The 25,163-nt window shown below is 52.6% G+C and overlaps 1 protein-coding gene across 34 annotated transcripts in view; it reads left to right on the forward strand.

Moving 5' to 3' along the window:
• The window catches only part of LOC103351904 (uncharacterized), a 262,291-nt gene that overhangs the window by 220,591 nt on the left and 16,537 nt on the right, over positions 1-25,163 (forward strand). For 19 of the 34 annotated variants that reach the window (XM_070066604.1, XM_070066590.1, XM_070066581.1 and 16 more), the window contains 3 exons: positions 12,628-12,704; positions 16,941-17,016; positions 22,400-22,507. In XM_070066604.1, coding sequence (XP_069922705.1) covers positions 12,628-12,704; positions 16,941-16,962 — 99 coding nt within the window. In that variant the 3' untranslated portion in view covers positions 16,963-17,016; positions 22,400-22,507. Of the gene's footprint in view, positions 1-5,328; positions 5,425-8,107; positions 8,204-12,627; positions 12,705-14,112; positions 14,209-16,940; positions 17,017-21,470; positions 21,566-22,399; positions 22,508-25,163 lie in introns of those variants that run through there. The other 15 variants (XM_070066586.1, XM_070066596.1, XM_070066601.1 and 12 more) reach the window with 12 other exon arrangements.

Here is a 25,163-nt window from a genome sequence, read left to right on the forward strand (position 1 = left end):
GAGCAGAGGCCTAGGCTGGGTGATCAGGTGTCCTAGCCTGTGGGGCCTTTGCATGGATCCCCGAGGGCTGAAGCCAAGTGCAGTGCAGGTGTTGTGGCCTGACTAGGTGCAGGTCCCCACTATAGCTGGGGTGTCCATGTAGACATCCCTTGTGCGCTGGTCACATGTGCAGCCCCCAGCAGTGTACAGCCACCAGGGTCAGTGCAGTACCCAGTGCTGTGTGTTGGCTCCTCCTGCTCCCCTCAGCCAGGAAGAGTGGTCATGCTGGGCAGCAGCCATTTTGGATTCCTGCTGAACAGCTCTGGGCATTTTGTAGCTGTTTGAAGGGCGGAGGATAGACACGTTTTGGGGTAGGGCAGGTGGCACTTGTGCTATAATACTGCCATGGAGAGGAAGCAGTTTATGCAACCCGACAGCACTTGCAGCTGTGTGCCTGTGTGGGACTGGCTTGGCAGAAAAGGGAAGGTGCAGGTGGGTCCCAAGGCTTCCCCCTGTGAGGGCTCAGAGCCCTTGGATCTGGGTCCAGCTTGGCTACCGTGTGCAGTGGGTTATGGTGGCCCAGAACATAGGCAAGGCCAGGGGACCGAGTTCCGGTGTGTGTGTGCAGCTTGGAGGAGATAGCGGAACTCGGGATCCAATTAGTGGCCATGTCTGGGTGGGGCTTGCAGAAGTCTCTGCAAAGACCTAGGCTTGGTCCTGATCAGGATTCTGCCCCGGTGCCTTGGTGCATGGGGGTCACTGTTTTAGATGACCTCTGGGGCTCAAGAAGGTACCTTCAACCTTGAACCTGCCTCCTCCTACAAGAACACAGAAGTTTGCCAGTTTCAGAATCTGCTTATGGCAGTTAGAACTGATCCATTTCCATTGCATGGTATCTGGCTGCGAGTCCTTACATTCAGCCTCCCTGTGAGCTCCCCAGAGCTCCTGGTCCCAGCAGTAGCATAGAGCAGATCCTGACTGCAGTTGTCCTTAGTAGAAGGAGCCTGGATGACAGGGGCCCCCTAGGGGTGGGGCTCCATGGCAGTGTGGGAGGAGCCAGCAGAGGCAGTGACCAGGGTGGATGTAGCCTATGAAGAGCAGACTTTCTTTGAGGGTGTGCAGAAAGTAACACACAACTGGGACAGGAACGGACTTGAAACCCTGAACTGCTTTAGGTCTAGTGCCAGACTATCAGGAGTTCTCACCTGGTTTTCAGCAGGGCCAGTGTCCACAGAAACTCAGCTGCTTGTCTCAAATATGGCGGCCAGTGAGGCCTGCCCTCCTCTGCCTCCTGTCCATGTCTGCCTGTCCCCCAGGTTCCACCCCTGGGTGACCCGATCCAGACCCATTAGGAGGCACCTGCTGGTGGCCCCTGGCCAGCAACAAGAACCATGATTGCTGCCACCCCACTGTTCCCTAATCACAAACATTCTACTAGGGTCTACACAGAGAGAGGGGAAGGCACAGACCACTTATATTTCATGGCTGTGTTGCTCCACTATTGCCACCTGCCCCCATCTTCTCCCCTCCTACCGTTTGTGGATGAACCCAGTTAAGAAAGGAACCTAATGCATGAGGCCTTTCAGCAGTGTGTGCTGTACTGGGCTCCTGGGGGAAACGATGTCTCCCTCTGTGCTCCCACTTGCCTGTAAAGATACTATGTCAGTTATACGTTGTCAGGTCTATATATGCATATGTATACCCCTTCTTGTTCCATTCCGTTCAATTGTCTGTATGATGTAGTGTGGATAGATTCCTCCTAATTCATGGGTTACCACCAATATGTTTGTCCTTCTGGCAATATAAGGAGTTTTCAGGCAGTGACCCTGGGTCAGGCGCATGGAGAGTTAGTGTGTTTGCTGTGGCCCTTGTCTCCTGTCCTGAGTGTGGGACCTCTAGATCTACAGACCAGGGAGGAGCCCTGTGAGAGTACAGGTTTCATGAGGCCTGTGGTCCTGGGATGGCTGTAACTCATCCCTCTCTTCCTTCCCGGTACCTCTGACTACATACCCTTTCAGTCTGCCTGGATGAGCTGTCATGTGGGAATGACTTGTCAATGACTGATTCAGATTCTCTGGCTGCCCTGTACCTCCGGGGCAGGCTGGCATGGCAGGGTTCAGTGACAGTGTAAAGTCCCCCGCTTTTCAGAATGGGATTGGGTGAGAGCTAGTGGGATCTTTGCTTGTATCCTGGAGAGCCTAAGCAGCTTGTGGTGCAGACAGTGGGGCCTGGCTAGGTGCAGGTGCCCTGCCCCCACGCGGGGTGCCCTAAGGGGCGTCCGATGAGCAAGTTCCCAAGGGCAGCCCAGGACTGCGTGCTGAGGCCAGACTGCATGGGCTCCGGGTATGTCTAACACCCAGTACATTGCCCTAGCTCCTCCTGGTCCCTAGGAACCAGGCAGCCATGCTAGGTATCTGTTGGGACAGGACTGGTTGTTTTTTCCTCCACGCAGGGAGGAGGGAGGACTGGAGGGAACAGGAGAATGGCATTTGTGGTGCAATACTGCCATCAAGAGGAATTCATTTGCGGATCTCCTCAGGTGGTGGCTATGCGCCTGGGCGGGACTGGCTTGGCAGGGAAGTGAGGGTATAGGTTGGTGCCAAGACGATGTTCCCTGTAGGGCTCAAATCAGTAGGGGCCCCAGCCAGCTCAGGTCTCCACATCGAGTGGGCTCTGAAGGCCCGGACACAGGCAGTTTCAGGGGTCTGAGCTCTGGGATTCATGGCAGCTGTGACCTGGTGGGAAGAGCTCTGGAGCCTAGTGGTGGCCACCTCTGGGCGGGACTTGTGGGAGCCTCCGTCATTTTTCTGCTGAGCCGGTGCTGTGGGCATTTTCCTCCCTCCCGTTGTCTCAGGAGTCAAGTAGGGTGGCAGACATTTGACAGTGAATTGTCTGGGAGACTCCCAGTGGTCCAGGAACTGCCTGATGGAGGAAATCAGGGGCTTGTGAGGGAAAGGGGGTTACATGAGCACCAGTAGGGAACGGACCATTTTCCTTCTTCTGTGCCCTCAAGAGGTGAACTGTTCAGTGTGCCTGCCTGCCAGGAGGACCCAGTCCCCGCAGGAGCAGAGATGCAGTCCAGCGGGGAACGGCAGTCATCAGTGTGACAGGTGTGCGGGCTCCTCCTCAGTGCCAGTCAGGTGTTGCCTGTGCTGAGGGAGCTGTGACGTCAGCGAGCAGGAATCTGCTGTGCCCCTGAGACCTGCAGGGTGTGGAGGGCAGGGAGAGTAAAGCTCACCCAGTGCAGGGGAGCAAAGCTGCTCAGGCTCCCTCTGTGACCTGAGCTGCTGCCTCTGCGTCTTCCCTCTGTGTGTCGGACTGGTTTAGGCCTGGTGGCTAGCATTCAGCAGCTTGTGAGAATGCCCTTGCAAGAGGGTCCCACAGTTGGAGGAACGTGGTCTAGGTTCGTGTGTGCGCCCACTTGGACATTTCCCATGGTCTCATCTAAGTCCAGTGGTGAACAGCTGTGTTTGCATGCCTTCAAGTACATTCTGAGGATAATTTGATAGAGGGGGGTCTTTTGTTCCAGGTAGCTTCATGTGGCAGTGCAGCTGTGCCCTCATTAAACAACCAAGCTTCACTCATTTCATTCTCACTTGCCTTTAAACACACTCCTCACACCCACCTGAACCTGTCTATACATGCTTACTTACTCCCTTTTGTCTTCCGTTCCCTGAATTGTCTGATTGATGCACTGTGGATAGAGATTCCTCCTAATTCCTGAGTCAGCACCAGTATGTGTTTCCTTCTGCCAATATAGGGAGTTCTCAGGCAGTGACCCTGGGTCAGGAGCACGGAGAGCTGCTGTGTTTGCTGTGGCCCCTGTCTGCCCTCCTGAGTGGCATTACTGTGGGATCCTCATTGCCCACAGGGGCAGGGAGAGCCCTATAAGAATAGAGAGTACTGTGGCTGGCGCCGCGGCTCACTAGGCTAATCCTCCACCTAGCGGCGCCGGCACACCGGGTTCTAGTCCCGGTTGGGTCGCCGGATTCTGTCCCGGTTGCCCCTCTTCCAGGCCAGCTCTCTGCTGTGGCCCGGGAGTGCAGTGGAGGATGGCCCAGGTGCTTGGGCCCTGCACCCCATGGGAGACCAGGAAAAGCACCTGGCTCCTGGCTCCTGCCATCGGATCAGCGCGGTGCGCCGGCCGCAGCGGCCATTGGAGGGTGAACCAACGGCAAAAGGAAGACCTTTCTCTCTGTCTCTCTCTCACTGTCCACTCTGCCTGTCAAAAAAAAAAAAAAAAAAAAAAGAATAGAGAGTACTAAGGCCAGTGGTCCACAAGTGGCTGTAACCCTTCCCTCTCTTCCTTCCCAGTACCTCTGGGTATAGACGCTTTAGGTCTGCCTGGAGGAGACTTCATGTCAAAATGACTCATCAGTGACTGGGTCAGTGTATCTGCCTGTCCTGGACCTCCTGGGCAAGCAGACGTGGCAGGGCTGTGTGACAGTGTCTGAGTCCCACTGTTGTTGGATAGAATTGGGTCAGAGCCCCTGGTCCTATGCCTTCATTCCAGAGGGCTGAAGCCATTTGTGGTGCTGACAGTGTAGCCTGGCTAGGCGTTGTGCCTATCCCCACTGGTGTTGCCCTAAGGAGTGCCCATTGACTGTTGGTCTCCAGGGCAGCCCAGGAATTTCTTGATGAGGCCAGGCTGCCAGGGCACCGGATGGGTTCAGCCCCAGTGCATTGCCCTTAGCTCCTGGTGCTCCCCTCAGACCCAGGCAGAGTAGCCCATGTGGATTGCAGCCATGCTGGGCACCCACTGGACAGCGCCATTTTTTCCCTCACGAAGGGAGGAGGGAGGACCCGCGGGTACAGGGCAGATGGCATTTGTGGTGCAATACTGCCATCAAGAGGAATTCAGTTGCGGAAACTGCCAGGCTGGCGGCTGAGCGCCTGCGCAGAACTGGCTTCCCAGGGACATGAGGGTGCAGGCGGGTGCTGAGGCCATTTCCGCGGGGGTACTCAAAGCCCTTGGAGTCCCAGGGCAGCTCGGTTTCCTGAGAGGAGTGGGCTCTGGAGGCTCTGGACCCAGGCAGTAGCAGGGGCTGAGCTCCGGGACTTGTGGCCCGTGTCCTAGCCTGGAAGAGTCTGGAGCCTGGTGGCCGCCATGTCTGGGCGGGGCTTGTAGAAGCCTCAGCCATTTTGTCAGAGCAGGATATGAGGGCATTTTCGTCCCTCCCCTTGTCTTAGGAGTGAAGTTGGTGGCACACTTTGTATTCTGAATTGTCTGGGAGACTCCAAGTTGCCCTGGAACTGCCTGATGGAGGAACACAGGGGCTTGTTGAGTAAAGGGGGTTACATGAGCCCCAGTAGGGACTGGAGCATTTTCCTACCTCTGTCCCCTCACAGGTGACCTGATCAGCATGGCGGCCATCCCGGGAGGACCCAGCCCCCGCAGGAGCACAGATGCAGGCCAGCGGGGAACGGCGCTCATCAGTGTGACAGGTGTGCGGGCTCCTCCTCAGTGCCAGTCAGGTGTTGCCTGTGCTGAGGGAGCTGTGACCTCAGCGAGCAGGAATCTGCTGTGCCCTGAGACCTGCAGGGTGTGGGGGGCAGGGAGAGTAAAGCTCACCCAGTGCAGGGGAGCAGAGCTGCTCAGGCTCCCTGCTGTGCCCTGGTGGGGAGAGTCAGGAAGTGCTGCCTCCCCTCCTGTGCAGAGACACAGTGCCCTGAGATGCTTCAGCTGCAGGCTGTGCACCATGGCGGCCCCTGAGCACTGGCCCCCAGCACCACAGCAGCCTTGCAGCCTGGCCTCTTCTGATTCCTTGGTGGAGGAGCCCAGCTCACTCTCTTCTCAACATCTGTTGGTGTACCTGCTCTCCAACCAGGGACGGAACGTACTCTTCCTCATTTCCGAAGCTTTGCGCTTGTGATGTGGGTGGACTGCGGGGCATTCTGGAACTTCTTCCGCTGGGTGATACTGTTGCTCCAGGATTGTAACCCCCCCTTTTTTCCCTCCTCTACATCTGCTCTTTGTAGCTGAAAAAATTCTTTGCATGCTCCAAACATAGAACCCCAAGAACTAAGGTTTACTGTGTGGAGGTCCCTCAGTACATGGTGGCCTTTATTTGACATCTATCACTGGAGCATAGAAATTTTCCTGAGAAGCACTGGAACAAAATACATGCATCTGTGGATCTATCACCTCAGTACTTATTTTCATTGGAATATCATCCTAATCACTTTATTTGAAAGGCAGAGTTACCAGAGAGAATGAACAAAAGAGAGATCTTCCCCCTGTTGGTTCACTCTCCAAATGGCCAGGTTTCCAGATAGAAGCCAGTTGCCTGGAACTCCACTTGGGTCTTCCTCATGGCTGAAGTGGGCCAGAGACTTGAACCATCTATTTCTGCTTTCTTAGGCACATTCTTAGGGAACTGGATCACAAGTAGAGCAGCTGGGACTCTGTCCAGGTTCCATATAGGACACCTGTGTTGTAAGTGGCGGCTCAGTCTGCTGTGCCAAATGCTGTCTTCTGAAGACTCCCTTGTTTTCTCTGCAAAGTTGTGGACCTTGTACAGCGCTCTCAGCACCCTGTCATCCTCACTATGATTCTTGTATCCTGGTGAGAATAACATAGACTGAGGTGGTCTCATGTACATCTCTGTGCATGAGATCTCTGTGGTCTCATCCGTGTCCATCGGTGAACAGCCGTGTTTGCAGGTGTTGCGATACATTCTTAGGGTGATTTGAGAGAGGAGTCATTTGATCTTCTGACAGAAGCCTGTGACCTGCCTACCTGGAGGAGGCCCCACATGACAGAGGGTCCCATGTCAGTGCTGGCTGCAGCAAATGTCACATTGCACCATGCACAGACATAGATCATCTCGCTTTAGTAGAAAATGGCAGAGGAAGAGGATATGGCCTGTGGGGCGCTGGACAAGTCAGGTTGGCATTTGTCATACATGGCTGCCATCAGGATGGCCTTGTTTGCCTATCCCAAGGTACATATTGTGGGGCAGCTACCAGGCCATGGTGAGATCACAATGATGTCAGGGTCTAAGGAAGCGCTCCCCAGCTTGCGGATTCCATGAGTAAAGCTCCCAAAGCCCTTGGCCTCCCAACAGTGTTAGCTCTATTTGGGTCCTGCGGAATGATTTCCCCTCTCTGCTCCCCTTGGGGAATTTTAATGTGTATAATACCACAAAAGGAAGAAATATGTCTACAAGTCTCTTCACACAAGTCAAGTTAATCACTCCCTACCTATAAAGTTCTGGTAAGATGTAGTTTGCAGAGGCAGAGTTGTTGCTTTCCTGGGGCTCTTGAGTCCGAACTTGATGAAGGATGAGTTCAAGGATCTTCTCTCAGGATTTCCTCTCTTTAGGCCGTATGCTGCCATCCAGAGAGATGACAGCAGACTTCCCAAACCAGCGTCTCATCCTGCTCAAGGACATAGGAACAGGCCTAGGTAGGAAGCTAGGTTTTTTGGGAGCCACAGGATTTGACAGCACCCAGTGCATTGCCTTAGCTCCTGGTGCTCCCCTCAGACCCAGGCAGAGTAGCCCATGTGGATTGCAGCCTTGCTGGGCACCCACTGGACTGTGCCGTTTTTTTCGTTCACGAAGGGAGGAGGTAGGACCTGCGGGTACAGGGCAGATGGCATTTGTGGTACAATACTGCCATCAAGAGGAATTCATTTGCGGATCCCGCTAGGTTTGCGGCTGTGCGCCTGCGCAGAACTGGCTTCCCAGGGACGTGAGGGTGCAGGCGGGTGCTGAGGACATTTCCGCGAGGGGGCTCAAAGCCCATGGAGCCTCGCGGCAGCTCGGTTTCCTGCAATGAATGGACCCTGGAGGCTCTGGACACAGATATTGGCAGGGGCTAAGCTCTGGGACTTGTAGCCTCTGTGTCCTAGCCTGGAAGAGTCCGCAGCCTGGTGGCAGCCATGTCGGGGCAGAGCTTGTGGAAGCCTCAGCCATTTTGTCAGAGCAGGAGCTGTGGGCATTTTGGTCCCTCCTCTTGTCTTAGGCGTGAAGTAGGGTGGCACACTTTGTATTCTGAATTGTCTGGGAGACTCCCAGTGGCCCAGGAACTGCCTGGTGGAGGAACACAAGGGCTTGTTGAGTAAAGGGGGTTACATGAGCCCCAGTAGGGACTGGAGCATTTTCCTACCTCTGTCCCCTCACAGGTGACCTGATCAGCATGGCGGCCATCCCAGGAGGACCCCGTCCCCGCAGGAGCACAGATGCAGGCCAGCTGGGAACGGCGCTCATCAGTGTGACAGGTGTGCGGGCTCCTCCTCAGTGCCAGACAGGTGTTGCCTGTGCTGAGGGAGCTGTGACGTCAGCGAGCAGGAATCTGCTGTGCCCCTGAGACCTGCAGGGTGTGGGGGGCAGGGAGAGTAAAGCTCACCCAGTGCAGGGGAGCAGAGCTGCTCAGGCTCCCTGCTGTGCCCTGGTGGGGAGAGTCAGGAAGTGCTGCCTCCCCTCCTGTGCAGAGACACAGTGCCCTGAGATGCTTCAGCTGTAGGCTGTGCACCATGGCGGCCCCTGAGCACCGGCCCCCAGGACCTCTGCAGCCTTGCAGTCCGGGCCTCTCAGGATCCCTGGGTGGGAGAGCCCAGCTCTCTCACTTTCCACAGGAACTTTGATGATGCCTCCGTGTTAGCCCAGATTCTACTCTTTCTCATTTTTGGAGCCTTCCTCATGGAGTGGGATGGATGGAGTAGACACTATTCTGAAACAGCTTCCGCTGGATGGCGCTGCTGCTCCAGAAATTGCACCATCCCGGCTTCCCCTTCTCTCCCTCCGCCTTTTGAGGCTGAAAAAAATGGTGTCCTCCACATACAGGAACCCAAGAATATAGGTTTCCAGTGTGGAGGGTAGCTGGGCAATGCTGTCCTTTAATGGATGCTCTCTCTTGAGCAGGTAAATATCAGTGGGGGGACATAAACTGAATCCGTGTATCTGTAGATATATCCTTCATATATTTGTTTTGCTTATAGTAGCTACTCCCCCACTTTTCTGTGCAAAATTTGGTAATTAAACCCGCCTCAGTGTATTTTGTCTTCTTCAGTCGCATCCTGCGTTTTGTCCAGTCGTCTGAGACAAGAACTTCCCAACTTTCTTATTTTTGCATCGTTTCTCTCTTCTATACTCGTGTACCCAGCCCTCAGAAACCCAGAGGCAATTTCTCTAGCCAGAGTCTTAGAAATTGTTAAGGACTTGGGACCAGCCCTAGAGGGTGTAAGACATTTTCGGGATGCCAGGCACTGATAACAATTCCTCCCTATGCTCAGTCCAGGTCTTGCCTTGGGTCCCTCCAGGGATCTGAGGTAGTTGCCTCACCCCGAGTTCCCCAGGTCGTCACCCGTGGGTCAGGTGGAGGAGCCCTGGCTCAGCCCACAGCTGACCTTGAACTGGGGCAGTGTTTCTGCAGCTCCTTCCAGGAGGCTGGGTGTGCCATCTGGTTGTTGTCTCCACTCAGCCCCCACATAAGCTTTTACTCACTCGGATGTTCATGCATTCATTTAAGCAGGCACACAGTCGCACGTTCTAGCATACTTACTTAGTACTCTCTTCGAATTGATCTGTTTGCTTTGCCCTACTCCTTTGATTTTCTTTGATTTTCTTTGATTTTTCTTCATTGGAGATAGATTCCATCCTGGATATCATGTCTATGTATTTTCCCTGTCAGCTCACTGATAGGTTATGGACAACAACTGGGGACCTGAGTCAGCTACCAGGAGGGTAGGTGTGTGTCTTGGTTGTAGCACCTGGGTCATCTCCTGAATACGTGATCTATGGGATCCTTTTTATCTGAAGAGCAGGAAGCAGCCCTGGAAAGGAGCCAGGTGCTCAGGTCCTGCTGTCTTAGGATCCAGGAACCTTAATCTTCCCTCTCTCCCAGTGTCTTTGAGGTGGTGGTACTGCACTTGCCATCTTTGTGTCTGACCATTGGAGACCTGGTATTCAGGCTGACCTCCCAGCAACTAGGAGAATGCCCAGGTTAGAGTTCCCAGAGGGGAGGTAGGTGGTCTGGGCCCACCTGTGCTGCGAATTGTGCTATTTCCTGTGCTCTCTTCCTTGTCCAGTGGTAATGATATCAGCTGTGTTTGCAAGTGTACATTCTTAAGATGGCTTCATGGAGATAATTTCTTTGGATTGTAGGCCTTGGGACTAGGACCTCCCTACATGGAGAGGCCTTTCAGCATGGAGAGCCAATTGTGAGAGCTGGGGCACCAGGTTTCAGATTACATCTAAGTGGGCACATGTTGGTTTTTGGTTTAATAGAATATGGCAAAGGAGTAATAAAATGCGTGTGTGGTACTGGAGAAGGCTTTTTGGTGTTTTCATGCATTTGTTCCATCTCCACAGTCTTGTTTATCAGTCCTCAAATTGGTATTCCTCTAATAGCAACCTGGCCATGTGTGGGAATGGAAGCAATACAGGGTCCAGGCAGGGCCAAGGACAGGTTTGGCAGGCTGGTACCTTTCCACATGGATTATGGGACGTTGACCCATGGTTGTTTTGCCCCTGTAAGAACTAGGACCAAGTTGTGTCTGCATGGTATGGAGGAGTGCAGAATGGATTCTAACAGGAAGGTGCCCCTGTCAGGACCCGTGGGCTTGCTATACCATCCAGGTAGCTCCACGTGCAACTGTGCCTGTGCCCCCATTCAACAACCACTCCTCCACTCATTCATTCTCACTTGCCTGTAAAGATACTTCTCACACCCACCTGAATCAGGTCTGTGTATGCATACTTATTCCCCTTCCTGTTGCATCCCCTCAATTGTCTGAATGATGCACTGTGGATAGAGATTCCTCCTAATTCATGAGTGAGCAGGAATATGTTTCCTTTTGCCAAATCTGCGAATTCTCCAGCAGTGACCCTGGGTCAGGTGCATAGAGAGTCGGTGTATTTGGTGTGGCCCCCATCACCCCTCCTGAGTGTCCTGAGTGTGGGACCCTCATTGTCTACAGACCAGAGGAGAGCCCTGTGAGAGCAGAGAGGTACTGAGGCCTGTGGTCCTGGGATGGCTACAACCCTTCCCTCTCTTCTTTCCCAGTACCTCTGGCTACAGACCCTTTAAGTCTGCCTGGATGAGACATCCTATGAATATGACTTGTCAGTGACTCATTCAGATTAATTGGCTGCCCAGGACCTCTGGGTCATGCTGGCTTCACAGGGCTCAGTGACAATATGTGAATCTGACTGCTGACATGCTGAGCTTGGGTCAGAGCCCCTGGGGCCTTTTCCTGGATTCCTGAGTGCTGAAGCTATATGTGGTGCAGTTGGGGTGGCCTGGCTAGATGCACATGCCTTACCCCCACTGGGGGTGCCCTGAGGAGCATCCATCACCGCTGGTGCCTGAGAGCAAGCTTCATGGGCACCGGATTGGTCCAGCACCCAGTGCATTGCCCTAGCTCTTCCTGTTCCCTGAGGCAGGTGGATCTGCCCTGCTGCATAGCAGCATTGCTGGGCACCTACTGGACACTGCTGGGTGTTTTTTTCCTTCACGAAGGGAGGAGGGAGGTCCCGGGAGTACAGGGTAATGGCATTTGTGGTGCAATACTGCCACCGAGAGGAATTCATTTGCAGATCCCGCTAGCTTGCTCGCTGTGCGCCTGCGTGGGACTGACGTGGCAGGGAAGTGAGGGTGCAGGCAGGTCCTGAGGCTCAGAGCCCTTGGAGGCCTGGGACCGCTTGGTTTCCTGCATCCAGTGTGCTCTGGAGACCCTGGACACAGGCAATTACAGGGGGCCAAGCTTCAGGACTCATGGCACGGGCAGTCTAGCCAAGAAGAGCTCTGGAACCTAGGGGCGGCCATGTCTGGGCGGGGCTTAGGAAGCCTGAGCCATTTTGTCAAGAGCAAGAGCTATGGGCATTTTCCTCCCTCCCCTTGTCTTAGGAGTGAAGAAGGGTGGCACACTTTTTTTTTTTTTTTTAAGATTTATTTATTTATTTGAAAGAGTTGTGCAAAGAGAGGAGAGGCAGAGAGAGAGAGAGAGGTCTTCCATCTGTTCACTCCCCAATTGACCACAACAGCCAGAGCTGCACTGATCTGAAGTGGGGAGCCAGGAGCTTCTTCCAGGTCTCCCACATGGGGGCAGGGGTCCAAGGACTTGGGCCATCTTCCACTGCTATCCCAGGCCATAGCAGAGAGCTGGATCAGAAGTGGTGTAGCTAAGACTAAAACCGGCGCCCATATGGGATTTCAGCACTGCAGGTGGTAGGTAGCTTTACCCGCTACGCCACAGCGCCAGCCCCATACATCTAATGGCAGTGTTGCTCCACAATTGCCACCTGCCCCATCCTCCTCCTCTCCCTCCACCCTTTGTGGATGAAGTCACCAGTGTAAAGCCCCAAATGCACGAGGCCTTCCTAACAGTGTCAGCTGTCTTGGGGTCCCTGAGGAAACTGATTCCCCCCTCTCTTTGCTCCCCTTGTGGAATCTTACTGTGTAGAAAACAACAAAAGGAGTAAGGATGTCTACAGGTCCCTTCAGATAGCATAACTTTTTGCATTATAAGCCCTAACCGCTCCTACCTGTCTAGCTACACATGAACTTATTTATAAAGGTCTGGTACTCTGTTGTTTTCAGCGGCCATGTTGTTGCTTTCCTGCGTCTATTGATTCCTAACCTCATAAGGATGAATTCCTGGGTGTGTCCTCTCAATATTTCTTCTCTTTTGTCCTTTTGCAGCCCATCCCAGAGAGAGGACAGTGCAGACTTCTCAAACTGGCATCTCTTCCCGCTCAAAGAAACAGCAGCTGGCCTAGGTAAGAAGCAGGGCATTGTGAGGGCAGCAGGAAGTGACAGGGCCTACATCAGAGGGGAGAACAGGAAGGTTGATACCCTGGGTCCAAGGTCATCGCACCCTATGGAGAGTCCCAGCCTGTGTCTCCCATTGAGTGCAGAGTAGATTCTAACATGGAGGTGACCCTGTCCAGAACTCGTGAGTTGGATTTAGCACCCAGGTAGCTCCACATGCAACTGTGGCTGTGCCCCCATTCAACAACTACTCCTCCACTCATTCATTCTCACTGGCCTATGAAGATACTTCTCACACCTAGCTTAATCAAATCTATGTATACATACTTATCCCCCTTCCTGTTCCATCCTGTCATTTGTCTGAATGATGCACTGTGGATAGAGATTCCTCCTAATTCCTGAGTCAGCACCAATATGTGTTTCCTTCTGCCAATATAAGGAGTTCTCCAGCATTGACCTTGGGTCATGTGCAAGGAGAGTCAGTGTGTTTGGTGTGGCCCCATCTCCCCTCCTGAGTGGCCTTAGTGTGGGACTCTCATTGTCCACAGAGCAGGGGAGAGCCCTATGGGTGTAGAGAGGTACTGAGGCCTGTGGTCCTGGGATGGCTGTGACCCTTCCCTCTCTTCCTTCCCAGTACCTCTGGGTACAGACCCTTTAAGTCTGTCTGGATGAGACATCCTGAATATATGACTTGTCAGGGACTGATTCAGATTATCTGGCTGCCCTGGGCCTCCTGGCAGTGCATTGCCCTAGCTTTTCCTGCTCCCCTCAGAAGCAGTTGGAGGCATTCTGCTAAATTGAGGCCACACTGGGCAACAACTGGTCAGTGCTGGGTCTTTTTTCCTGCACAAAGGGAGGAGGGAGGACCTTCGGGTACGGGGCAGATGCCATTTGTGGTGCAATACTGCCATCAAGAGGAATTCACTTGCAGATCCTGCTAAGTTGTTGGCTGTGCGCCTGCGCGGGACTGACTTTGCTGTGAAGTTAGGGTGCAGGCAGGTCCCGGGCTGTGTCTCTGTAGAGCTCAGAGGCCTTGGAGCCCCGGGCCATCTTGGTTCTCCGCATCCAGTGGACTCTGGAGGTCCCGGACAGAGTCAGTACCAGGGGGCTGAGTTTAGGACTCCTGGCAGCTGTGGTCTAGTAGGGATGAGCTCCGGAGCTTGGTGGTGGCCATGTCTGGGCGGGGCTTTAGGAAGCCTGAGCCATTTTGTCCTGAGCGGGTGCTGCAGGCATTTTTCTCCCTCCCCTTATCTTAGGAGTGAATTAGGGTTCCTACTTTCTACTCTGAGTTGTCTGGAAGGCTCCCATTGTCCCAGGAACTGCCTGGTGGAGGAACACAAGGACTTGCGGAGGGAATGGGGGTTGTATGAGCACCAATAGGGCCTGCAGCATTTTCCTACCTCTGTCCCCTCACAGGTGACCTGATCAGCATGGCGGCCATCCCAGGAGGACCCCGTCCCCGCAGGAGCACAGATGCAGGCCAGCCGGGAACGGCGGTCATCAGTGTGACAGGTGTGCGGGCTCCTCCTCAGTGCCAGTCAGGTGTCGCCTGTGCTGAGGGAGCTGTGACGTCAGCGAGCAGGAATCTGCTGTGCCCCTGAGACCTGCAGGGTGTGGGGGGCAGGGAGAGTAAAGCTCACCCAGTGCAGGGGAGCAGAGCTGCTCGGGCTCCCTGCTGTGACCTGGTGGGGAGAGTCAGGAAGTGCTGCCTCCCCTCCTGTGCAGAGACACAGTGCCCTGAGATGCTTCAGCTGCAGGCTGTGCACCATGGCGGCCCCTGAGGACTGTCCCACATGACTTCTGTAGCCTGGCAGACAGGGCCTCTCAGGATCCCTTTGTGAGGGAGCCCAGCTCTCTCGTGTTCCCCAGGAACTCTAGTGATGCCTGCGTGTGAGCCTGGATCCCAGTCTTCCTCATTTCTGGAGCCTTCCTCATGGAATGGGATGGATGGAGTGGATGCTATTCTGAAACGGCTTCCGCTGGATGGCGCTGCTGCTCCAGAAATGGAACCACCTCGTCTTCCCCAGTTCTCCCTCCGCCTTTTGTGGCTGAAAAAAATAATGGTTTCCTCCAAATACAGGAACCCAATAGCAAAGGTTCCAAGGAAAGGGCTCCCCATTTCCAGAGGTCCATGGAGTTTCTTCCTCAAATTGGACGGTTTTTATAGGACTAAACACCTGAAGAAAAAACTTAATTGTTTTCACTATTTTTCCAAAACTGCCAGCTGCCCTGGCATCGTTGTCCTTGGCCTCTACCCTTTGCAGATGGAAGCCAGGGAAGGCCTCAATGCCAACCAGTCCCTAGTAGGGTGGTTTGCTGTGTTGGGGTTATGGGGGAAGTGCTGCCCCTTCCTCTCTAGCTCTCCTAGGGAGATACAGGTCTCTTGGGAAAGCATCCAGAGGAATTGATGTGCCTGTGAATGTGTCATTACATGAGCACAGGATGCCATGTGCAAATGTCATGTTCACTGCTTCCCACTGTTCTGAGCATACTGTGGACACTTGGTGGATTCCACTGGATACATTGCTGCTTTTGTGGAGGCATTGCTCATCCCAGCAGATGGGAAGATGGCCATGATTTCCCCTCTTAGTTGTGCACCATTGCCTCTCCTCAGTCCTCATAGAGCAGAGTATGATCCAGCCCACATCTCACCCCGGGTACCAGCACAGCAGCAATCCTAGGAGGGAACAGGCGATGGTAGGGGCAGCAGGAATGGACTGGGGCCATGTCTGGTGTGCGCATATGGAGGATGATGCCCTGGCTCACCTCCTTGGGTGTAAAGTCACTCCCTATGGAGTGCTCCAGTAGTGTATCCATGAGTCAGGCCGAGGGCCCAGTCGGTGTTTACAGTGCACTTGGCCTCCCTGAGGGCAGGTGGATCAACAGCCATTTGAATAATCTGTACATGAAAGTGCTTTTGCTCTCTAGTTATCCAGCCCCTCATTCTTTGACTCATTGATTCATTCATTCATACATGTATATGTACACAGTTATATATACATATGTGTATTTTCCTTTGTCTTTCTCCTGTAGCCATCTTGGAGATAGTACAGTGCATAGAGATTCCTTCCTTTGAAAATGGTAGCTCTTAACATTACACACTGATATCTCCCATCTTGTCCTACCTTCTGCACATCCTATGGACCTTCCATCCAGTGACAACCAGGTGTAATTTTCCTGGTTTTCATCATTCAAGTAACAGTGCTAAAGAAAGCAAACAGAACCATGGTAGTGTGTTATGGCTACATTGTATTAGAATCTATGTCAGAGGTAAGCAGCTGGGGACTGAGACATGGCCTCATCCTCCCAGGACTGCTCTTATCCCTATAGAGGACAGGGACAGGTCTGTGTGCAGCCGGAGTGGAGATCCTGCCTTCCCAAGATCAGTGTGCAAGCAGAGGAGCTGCTAACTCAGTAGGGGTCTGGGGTTCCATTCACGAATACTGCAGTGATTTTTCCGATACGTGTTCCTGTGGCCTCACTGAGAACACGGACGAGGAGGGACACTCTGCAGGGACAGATGGCACGGGGAGGCATACTCACGAGTTCCACTGAAAAGATGTGGCAGGGGAAGTCGTCTTTTTTTTTTTTAATATATTGATCTAGTGGGGGTTTTTCTTATATTTATTTATTTGAAAGCTAGAGTTACAGACAGAGGGAGAGAAAGAGAAATATCTTCCATCCACTGGTTCATTTCCCAAATGGCCACAGTGGCCGGAGCTCGAGCCAGGAGCTTCTTCCAGGTCTCCCACGTGTGTACAGTGGCCCAAGGACTTGGGCCATCTTCCACTGCTTTCCCAGGCCATCAGCAGAGAGCTGGATCAGAAGAGGAGCTGCTGGGACTCAAACTAGCGCCCATATGGGATGCTGGTGCCCACAGGCAGAGGCTTAGCCAACTACACCACAGCACTGGCCCTGTCCTCTGCCTTTACAGGGAATCTCAACAAGAGAGAAACCTCTTTTGCCAGCCCCCACTTAGCCTCGTACAGTTCCCAAAACTGAGTATGTTGATGTTCCAGGCTGCACATTCTTCAGAATTCCTAGTGACCCAAAGACTTGATGGTGGAGAGTGAGGCCTTCCCTTGGGTGGCTGGGAGGACTGCTCACCCTTTCCCAGGTCCTCATGGTTTAAGGAACATCTGCTGTTATATTGCAGTCAGAGAGACAGGGAAGCACAGCCAGTCCCAGGTACTGTGGGTGCTGGGTGTGGGTGAGTGATGAGTGTTGTCTCTCCTGCTTTTCAGGAAGAGTCTCTTCATGCCGTGACAGCAGCAGAGGTCCTGCGGTGTCAGCAGCCCTCAGGAAGGAGACAGTGCTGAGGTAGGTGGGAATCCTGACAAGGGGCAGTGCTGTTCACCTGGTAGAAGGGGCTCCCGATCAAGGTGGGAGTCCAAGAAGGAGACAGGGGATTGATTATCACAGCAGTGTGAGTTCACTAAGGGGATGGGCACAAGTCTGTGGAATGGGAGTTCAGATGCCAGGGTGCAGGAGAAAGTGAGAAGGGATTAGGCTAGGTTCCCTGTGAGGCCATCTGCCCCGAGAGAAAAGTGAAGCAGGTCCCACATGGGCAAGACTGTCTGTTGGAGAGCCGGGGCAATTGCAGAGTTTTCAGGCCTTTGCCTTTCTCTTTGTGAGTGTGGGTCCCTGCCTACTTGTGCCTTTGCCTGCTGTGATCACATCACTCCTGGGGCCAGATCAGTGCCCTGAGGCCCTCCAGGAGACCATTTCAGATCTGTGAACACACTATTTCTGGTATAGAGGGTGTCCAGATGGAAGTATAAAGCTGCTCTTTCACTCCATCATGCTAAATTCAATCGCGCCATGCCTCTCAGTCTCTGCTTTGACAGACCTAGAAAAGGGTGCTGGCTTGAGGTGGCTTGTGGCCCCTATCTTGACTTCTGAGTAGTGTAAGTAGATGATTCCTGTTGTCTGATCCGAGAGCATGGTCTGTGAGGGGAACCCAGTGCCGAGACCTTGTGGTCTCCTCACTCTTTGACCCTGTGCCTCCACCCTTTGTGTCTGACTGCCTGATGTTCTGTGGTCAGGCTGCATTTTCAGAAGCCCAGGAGGTTGCCCAAATCAGAACGTTCCCAAGTGGTTCGTGGGTGAACGTGACTGTGGTCCTGTGCACAGATCCAAGGCATCACCTGCTGTCTCCCGCACCTTATGTGTTAAGGATTCTGCCATGGTCAGCTGCTTATGGATTCTTAGGTGGTCTACCTGGATAGGCACATCTACAGATATCATGGAGGATGCCTAACACCACTCTACAGGGGAGAGGCCTTGAAGTTGGGCAGTCAAATGTGAGCACTTGGGCCACCAGATTGCATGTTTCAGACAGAAGAATCTTTGGAAAAATGAGGGGCCAGGAAGGCTTGTTGGCATTCATCTTGCAGTGCTGCCAGCAAGAGTCAAAGTCAAAGCCAGGACAAAGCAACAGGTTGCCCTGGGTTTCAGCAGTCAGCAAGTCAAGCGACAAGCATGGCTTGTCCTTTCTCTTAGGAACAAAGAGGCCAGTTGGGCCACATGGGCCCAGGGCCCCTGAAGCTGCACTGTCCGTGGTATAACCATTCAATGATTTTTTCCTATGCTAAAGGCAGAGTGCATATACATAGGGGCAGGGCAGGGTGGTGCTTCTGGTGAAATAGTGCCAGAAAGAGGAACTTGCTTATGAGTCCTGCCAGCTCCTCCCATCTGCTGTCCTAGGGACGACTGGCTTGGCAGGGAACTCAGGGTGTGGGTAGTACTGTGGCCTGGGAGCCAGAAGAGCCTGCTGGAGGCCTGGGGGAAGCTTGGGATACAGTTGCTCTGAGCCATGGGTGTCTGAGAAATAGGCAGCAATGAGGCAGGCTGCCAGGGTGCCTGTTTGAGACATGAAGCCCTGGCTCTGGAGCCTGAGTGGCTATCTAGGGTGCTGAGGCCAGGCTGTGTGGGCATGGGGATGGTGCTGCACCCAGGGCTGTGCAATAGTTCCTCCTGCTCCCTTCAGAGCCTGGACAGCGCTGGGCATTTTTTGCTGCATGAAAGGTGGAGGGAGGACCCGCGGGGGCAGGCAGGTGGCATTTGACATGCAGTACTGCCTTTAAGAGAAAGTGGTTTGTGGATCCCGCCAGCCTTGGCGGCTGCGCACCTGTGCAGGACTGTCTTGACAGGAGAGTGAGGGTGGGCTCAGAGTCCTTGGAGGTCCGGGCCAGCTTGGCCCCAGATTGTGTGGGCCGTGGAGGCCTTGGACACGGGCAGGGTACCTGGTGGTTGTGGTCTAGCAATCCAGAGCTCGGGAGCCTGGGGGCAGTTGTGTCTGGGCAGGAGTTGTAGAAGCTTCTGTGTTGGCTCAGTTCCAGATAGGAACTTGGCCATTTTGCCTGTTTTTTGTTCCCCTTGTATGGCCGTGAGAACAAACTTTTGTTGGCCAAGTTCTGAAAGCTTCATGTTGTCCTAGATCACAAAATCCCATGTAGAGACCATGAGGACCTAGCCATACAAAACCTCAAGTTGGCACAGGTAGAATCGGGCCACTTCCTTCGTGTCCAGCCCAGTACTGATATTTTCAGCCTGCCTACCCTGTCCCTCCAACGCCCAAGTGCATTCTGTGCATGTACACAGAAGCAGTGAGACACATGCCCACTATAGGTCACTGAGGATATAAGGATACCTGCTAGGGTGGGAGGGGCCAGAAAATGCAATGACAGGAAGGTACCACACGTCCTGAGATGCAGACTCCCCCTCTGAGTGAGGGAGTAAAGTCCATGAAATGAATTGAAATGGCTGTATAATTCTAATTGATCTTCACTTACCCAGAAATTATCAGGAACTTCTTCATTGCCATGTACCAAAAGGCCAGATGCCCTGCACTTTGTTTCCTGGTTTCAAAACATGGCAAACGTGGCAGCCACCGAGCATGAGGCTCCACTGAGACCTTACCCTAGCAGACTTGGATGCCCAGGGTTCTTTAGTTAATGTCAGTTGCTGCGTGGTTTTCTCATCCTCTGTTGGGCTACTTGCTTGGGTGGCTGAGCTACCTGTCAGACTCCCTCAGCACCCCAGACTCACAGCGGGATGGAGACAATGTTGAAAGCACTTCCGCTTGGTGGCATTGTTGCTGTAGAAAAGGCAACTAGCCTGGCTCATCTGCCTCTCCCTCTGCCCTTTGCGGATGAAAAAACATTTAAACTGGCTCCCAAATCAGCAGGCCTTAGAAGCAGGTATCTGTGTGTGGCATGGTGAAGAGGCCTTTTTCTTCCTGTCCAGCTCTGTATAGGGACTGTGAAGTGGCAGAGCAGCAAAGGAATGGTTAGAGCTGGGTGTCTTGATATGTCATCTCCCTATGGGTCTGGGCCCCAGTCTCATGTTGACCACCTGGTTCTATTCTGGGCCCATTTCTGGAGTTTATATAGAACCAGTCGGGTCATGCCTTCGGTAGAATGGTTGCTTTCATTGGGGACATAGACTCATAGCTTCAGGTTGGATTAGTATCGGGATTTCCTCTCTCTTGCCCAACCCAGAGAGAGCCCAGCAGACAGGTACCTTATCCAGATGAAGGGTCCAGGGGCAGGCCCTGTGGGATTTTGACACTGTGTGGAGAAGAGGAATTGACAGGAGCTCAGTCAGGTGAGAATAGGGCGGATGATGCCCAGGGTCAACTCCAGGGATCTAAGGTAGTCCCATCCTACTGAGTGTTCCTTGATGCCCCAGGTTGCCACCAGGGGTCAGGAGGATCACCTTGTGGATCCCCATGCAGTTGACCTTGGCAATGGCCTATAGTTTTGCTACTACTTCTGAGATGCTCTCCATGAAAATGTGGCTGTGCACTCCACTGAGCCCTACACCTTCACGCATTCACACACACACACACACACATATACACACATTTGTTGCATTCTTTTTTTTTTTTTTAAAGATTTACTTATTTATTTGAAAGGCAGAATTAGAGGCAGAGAGAGAGAGAGGTCTTCCATCCACTGGCTCATTCCCCAAATGGCTTCAACATCAGAGCTAGGCTGATCAGGAGCCAGGAACTTCTGGATGTCCCACGCAGGCGCAGGGGCCCAAGCATTTGGGCCATCTTCCACTGCTTTCCCAGCCCATAGGAGAGAACTGGATTGGAAGTAGAGCAGCTGGTACTCAAACTGGTGCCCATATGGGATGCTGACACTCTAGGCCAGTGGCTTTACATGCTATGCCACAGCGCTGGCCCCATTAGTAGCATTTTTATGGTTTATGTGCATGTATATGTACATGTATGTTATGCCCTTCCCTTTCAGTTTCTCCCATATCCATCTTGGAGAAACCACTATGGACAGATTCCTCTTAATTAAGGTGCAATTATATCTGTGTATTTTTCCCTGCTCACCTTCTCCTGGGAGTTCTCATAGCATTGGCCCAGGAGCAGATGTTAGGAGCATAGGTGTCTTTAGTGTGGTGCTGGCTCCACTCCTCACTGGCCTCGCTGTCTGAAGACCAGGGAGCATCCCTGTGATCAAAGTGGAGGCTCAGGCCCCATCGTGAAGGGATGGCAGCTTCTTTACTCAGAACCCCCTCCCTGTTCCTGTGAGCTGGGTGTATGTACTGGGCCTTGCTCTTTGTGTCTGACTGCCTGAGGCCCACACTGCCCACACTGGAGGATTCCCAGGTGGGAGGTTGGTGGGTTGGTATTTGGCTCTGGGCTTAGACTCTAGGTATTTCTATTACTCTCCCCGACCTCCAGGAACAAAGATGCAGCTCCCATTGGATGTGTTCACATTCTCTTTTTTTTTTTCTTTTTTTTTTTTTTTCAGGCAGAGTGGACAGTGAGAGAGAGAAAGGTCTTCCTTTTGCTGTTGGTTCACCCTCCAATGGCCGCGCCTATCCGAAGGCAGGAGCCAGGAGCCAGGTGCTTCTCCTGGTCTCCCATGGGATGCAGGGCCCAAGCACTTGGGCCATCCTCCACTGCACTCCTGGGCCACAGCAGAGAGCTGGCCTGGAAGAGGGGCAATCAGGACAGAATCCGGCGCCCTGACTGGGACTAGAACCCGGTGTGCCAGCGCCGCAAGGCGGAGGATTAGCCTAGTGAGCCGCGGCGCCAGTGGATGTGTTCACATTCTTAGGGTGACTTGTTATGGATCCCTTTCTTTTGATTCTATGAAGGATGCCCAGTACTACCGTGGAGGGAAGGTGGCCTGTCAAATGGAGGGTCACACATGACAGCTGGGAGTCACCAGTTTGCAAGTTTCTACCAGGATCCACACTAGTTTCTATTTCATTTAGTAGTAAAAGGTCTAGGAAGAAGATTGGGAAGATGGAGGGGGAGTTGAGGACGAGTAGGCATTTGTGCTGCACCACTCCCATGGAGAGGATCTTTGTTACAAATGCCCCCTGCCCCTCCTCTGAGGAGGAGTGCGATTGGCATCTAGGAGGACAAAGGAACCCCTGTCCAGGATTCCAGCGGTGTGGGGGCATGGAGAGGGGATAGCAGGAGCTTGGCAGCCGCCTTTGTAGACTGCCTTCATTTGCCACCTTTCTAAGGAGTCCCAGGAGCCAAAGGGCACAAGGGGATGAAATGGCTCCCATTTCCCACAAGTTCTCTGGGTCCCCATTCCTTGTCCATGGAGCTGGGAATCAAGAAAGGGTCAAGAAGCCCTACAGAAGCTCAGCCATGTGGCTCTGGTTCCCCTTCATCTCACAGTCCTGTTTCTGTGTATTCCTCCTGCCCCCATATTTCTCCCAGATGGCATCACCCATCAGGCATGTCTGCCAAGGCCAGGAGCAAGGTGCATTCTCCTAGGACACAACCCTTCCTTGGAAACCACAACACTCCCAAAGACCAAGTGTGGAGGTGAGTCATGGTGTTTCCCAACTCCTTCCTGCCTGGGATGTGGCTCCCTGGTCAGAGCTTGGCAGGGGTCAGGTAGGAATTCTGAAGGCCCAGCCTGGACCCCTTTTCTTTCTCCACTACTGGAGTGTGGGTTCACACAGTAGCCAGCTCCTCCTCACTTCACACAGTAGGGAGGTTCATTACTGACATGTTCCCAGGTGTTCTTTGTGAGCACAGCGCTTCACATTCCATTGACTTTGTTGAGTCAGCGGACCCATTCTGAACCTACATTTTCTAATCTGTCATCAGGTCATGGCAGTGAGTGCGGCGATTTCAGGGTGCTCCCTTGTCCTGAGCAACACTTGGACAGCTGCACATGTATAATGCAGACAACACTGGACATATCCTACACACATATAGCACATAGAGAGACATGAACTTATATTTGCCCACTCCTTTGTATAAATTGAAGAGGTTTCCCCAAAGGAAGAACCAAGTCTTACACTCAGAAACTAGGGAACAGAGCTTTGCCAAATTGTTTCCAAGTGTGAGTGCATTCACGAAACAGACCTGGGTCCTTGCTCTGGAGAATCGTATCCATCCAGACATCTCCATCCGGGGTACTGCCCTCTTTTTAAGTGAGAACATGAGGGGAATGCTGTCCCTTGGACTTGTGACTCAGCCTTTCTCTCAGTGCTCTAGAGGAAAGCGAAATGCACCTAGCTGATGCTGCCCTGTCTTGCTCTAGTCTCCAGTAATCTGGAAGTTCTCCATCTCCTACAACAGGCTGGCCTTCTGCCTTCTGCCTTTCCTAGGCTTGGCTTGACTTGGCTTGATACGGGGTTTGCCATTCGGGCATCAGTCTGAGTTTCTTATAACCCTGAGTCCCTTGAGGCAGGGTCCTGCCTGCAGACCTGTTTTTGATCCAAGGGAAAGGATCAAGTGGTCATGTGCCCTGCAGTATTTGGCTCCTGGTTAGCAAACACGACAGCCTCCTGAGTCAGGCAGGCTTGGACACCCAGGACTAATCCATGAGCAAGGCTGGTCCAATGCTGACAAAGTAATAGTGGAAATGCTTGGTGGGTGCCCCAAATTCACCTATCCTCATGTCTCCTGGAAGCCACACTGAAAAAGATTACACTTGATGCACTTTTGCCCCAGAAATGTCAACTGCCTTAGCCTCTGGCCCTGACGTCCTCCCTTTGCAGATGAAAAAACACCAAGGAAGGCTCAAAACCACGTGAGCAGTAGCACTGGGGCTTACTGTGTTGGGTGCTTGGCAAAGTGCTGTGTTCCCCTCAGGCTGTGTGTGGGGAATATCCATTTCTGGGAAACCATCCTTAGGAATAGGAATAGATGGATTTGTGACACCATCGCCTTATGGTTTTTTGGGTTTTTTTTGTTTGTTTGTTTTTTGTTTTTTGGACAAGCAGAGTTAGTGAGAGAGAGAAAGGTCTTCCTTCTGTTGGTTCACCCCCCCCCAAATGGCCGCTACAGCTGGTGCACTGCGCCAATCGGAAGCCAGGTGCTTCCTCCTGGTCTCCCATGTGGGTGCAGGGCCGAAGCACTTGGGCCATCCTCCACTGCCTTCCCGGGCCACAGCAGAAAGCTGGCCTGGAAGAAGGGCAACCGGGACAGAACTGGCGCCCCAACTGGGATTAGAACCCTGAGTGCCAGCGCCGCAGGTGGAGGATTAGCCTAGTGAGCCGTGGCGCCGGCCTCTCCATTACTTCTAAAGGATAGATTAGCTGGTCATAAAATTCTTTTTTGGAAGTCTTTTTTTCTTTCAAGATCTTCTTGTGACTTGTAGGGTTTCTGCTGAGAAGGCTTCTGTTAGTCTGATGGGTTTTCCTTTATATGTAACTAGACCTTTTTCTCACACTCTCTAGGATTCTCTTTGTCCTTAAAATCTTAAAAAAAATTTTTTTTGAGAGTCAGAGCCATAGACAGTGAAAAGGAGAGACAGAAAGGTCTTCCATCCGCTGGTTCACTCCCCAAATGGCTGCAATGGCCTGAGCTGCACCGATCCGAAGCCAGGAGCTTTCTCTGGTCTCCCAAACAGGTGCAGGGGCCCAAGGACTTGGGCCATCTTCCACTGCTTTCTCAGGGCATAGCAGAGAGCTGAATTGGAGGAGCAGCCAGGACTGGAACTGGCATCCATATGGGATGCTGGTGCCGCAGGCGGAGGATTAACCCACTGCGCCACAGCAGCAGCCCCTGTCCTTAACTTTTGACAATTTGACTACCCTATGCCTTGAACACTGTCTTTAGGGGTTGAGTCTGTTTGGGGTCCTTTAAGCTTCCTGTATCTGGATATCCATATCTCTTTCAAGCTTGAGAAGTTTTCAACTTTTTTTTTCAATTCAGTAGGTTCTCAATGCTTTTTTCCTTGTCTTCTCCTTCAGGTATCCCTATATTAGCAATATCCCTATATTAGCAATATTTGTTTACTTAATGGTATCCCATATGTTATAGTTATTTCAAATGTCTTGTCCTCCAGATCCAAAGGTCTTCTTTTATTGGTCTGTTCTGTTGAAGCACGTGACTGTAATTTTTTTCATTGATTAATTTCTATCTGTACGCTCCTGGATGTCATTGAGTTTCCTTAGAATCATTATTTTGAAGTCTTTTTCAGATATTTAATAAATATCCTTCACATCATGTTCTATTTCTGGAA

This window comes from Oryctolagus cuniculus, chromosome X (assembly GCF_964237555.1).
Source record: "Oryctolagus cuniculus chromosome X, mOryCun1.1, whole genome shotgun sequence".
Taxonomy (NCBI): Eukaryota; Metazoa; Chordata; class Mammalia; order Lagomorpha; family Leporidae; genus Oryctolagus; species Oryctolagus cuniculus.